The sequence below is a fragment of the Poecilia reticulata genome, linkage group LG10 (assembly GCF_000633615.1).
Source record: "Poecilia reticulata strain Guanapo linkage group LG10, Guppy_female_1.0+MT, whole genome shotgun sequence".
Taxonomy (NCBI): domain Eukaryota; kingdom Metazoa; phylum Chordata; class Actinopteri; order Cyprinodontiformes; family Poeciliidae; genus Poecilia; species Poecilia reticulata.
In genome coordinates this window covers 13,018,673-13,020,550 of record NC_024340.1, presented here as the reverse complement: position 1 = coordinate 13,020,550, position 1,878 = coordinate 13,018,673, and the positions used below count along the sequence as shown (strand labels likewise).

General features: G+C 35.5%; 1 protein-coding gene across 1 annotated transcript; it reads right to left on the bottom strand.

The window, feature by feature from the left end:
* Positions 1-403: 403 nt before the first annotated feature.
* On the bottom strand, positions 404-1,433 carry irg1l (immunoresponsive gene 1, like). The gene is made up of 3 exons (XM_017307015.1): positions 1,274-1,433; positions 941-1,033; positions 404-661 (listed from the first exon to the last, which is right to left on the bottom strand). Exons 1-3 carry the CDS (start codon positions 1,349-1,351, stop codon positions 404-406), a joined length of 429 nt encoding a protein of 142 aa, XP_017162504.1. The 5' UTR covers positions 1,352-1,433.
* Positions 1,434-1,878: the final 445 nt, after the last annotated feature.

Here is a 1,878-nt window from a genome sequence, read left to right as displayed (position 1 = left end):
GAAAATGTAGGGATGGATAAAATAATCAAATGACTGCAAGAAAACTTGTAGACAGATTTTGTCTATTAGTTCTCATCCTAAGTAGAATGAAGACTATCTTTCTCCTCTTTATTTTTCTAAGTTGAATTTTTTTTTTTGCGAACATTTCCAACATGGCTTCAGCTTCATTAAGTGAGTAATTGGCATGCCTGGTTTCACATACTTATGGTTAGATTTAAATTAATTTTGAATTTGGTAATGATCAGATCATTTGCATATCATAATTGTCAGAAAGTGTACGTTCTTGAAAGATATTTAAAAGTAAGATAACTGCTTACAAAAGGTAGATTATGTAACATATTTAAGAAAACCCACTAGGCGTTTGTTTGTTGTCCCGTTGAACCATCATTTCCCTGAAATGCTCTTAAGTGTTTGACTTTTTTTCCTGATCACAGGTCATGACAAAAGAACANGACCTTTTAGGAATATTGTGGGCCTCGTTGGAGAACCTCATCAGGCGGCCCTGGATCTCGATGCCCACRTTAAACGCGAGTAAGAAGTCCAGACCGCTGGGTTTCCTGCTGGCYGGCATCATGTCACTGAGCGCTAACACAGCAGGAAGGACGGCTCCGGATGGGTGAGTTGCTGGATGCCAGGTGTCGTCAAAGTCCATGGAGTGAGTCTGCGGTGTGATTGAAAGAAAAAAAAGTTTTTTAATTATTTAGTAATAGACAAAGCAATCTTTCTTAGTGGAATAAACAATGTCTAAAAAGGATATGAACTGTAGCTTTTCTTTTTGATTTGGTGATACACCTTAATAAACAATATTGGATACTTTTAACAAAGTTACACAAAGGATTGCTTTCAAAATTTTATCCTGATTTTTCTGGTAGGTTTTTTTATTTATTACTAATGTAAAATACTATGAGTCTATTTGTAATAGTAGCATAACAACACTTACTGCCACTCCATTGACAAAAGCTGCCAGTGTTGGGGAGAGCCTGATGCCTCYTTTTCCGTACACTGAGCAGATGTTATCATGGCCATACATGTGCTGGGGTTTACAAGAAGACAGTTAATTTTGGTTACAATAAAAATTWAAATGAAATATTGAGTTACAGTTGAGAAAGAAACATTTAGCTTTCATTAAGATTAGATTTTGAATATTTGAATACATGTAAAATGTAGTTTTGAATTTGTCCAATTCTACAAGTTTGCTACAAGCTGAATAAGAGAGTCAAATAGTGGGACTATATAAACCTATATATACATATTGACATTGTCTATTTCCTACCTTGCAGTGTTGTAGCACCATTTCAAACACCTCAGTTGTGCTACCAATGAGACCAACTCCAATGCTGTCCAGTACCATTCTTTTACTGCGGTGGAGAACCACAGAGGACAGGTGCTCGGGCTTGACTTTACTGATAAACTCCCCAAAACTAGCAGTGACTGTTTCCTCAGATGTCGGGCTCCTCAACACTGTTGAAAGGAGAAAARAAAAGATTTCTCTTTTACCTGAGGGTTAATGAGGATGTGAAGAGTAAAGTTTAGAAAGTCTATCTGAAGTAAAATATTAACCTAAAATGGTGACATGAGTTATACGTTTACAATGTACAAATATACAGAAAGAATGCTGATTTTAGAATCATTAAGATTAAAAAGACGTTTAGTGATGTTTACGTCAAACACACTAAGCTACACTAATAATCAAAAGTATTCAAATACCACACACTGCAAAGAAAGAAAAAGATCATATGATTATGAGATATGCAAAAGAAATACTKCCACAATTCAACCACAAAGAGTCACATAAAAAAGTCTAAAAAATAAAAACACTATAATGAGCCAGAAATTCTCACCTTCTACAGCAGAGTTGTGGATTCTTCTGGCAGCCCA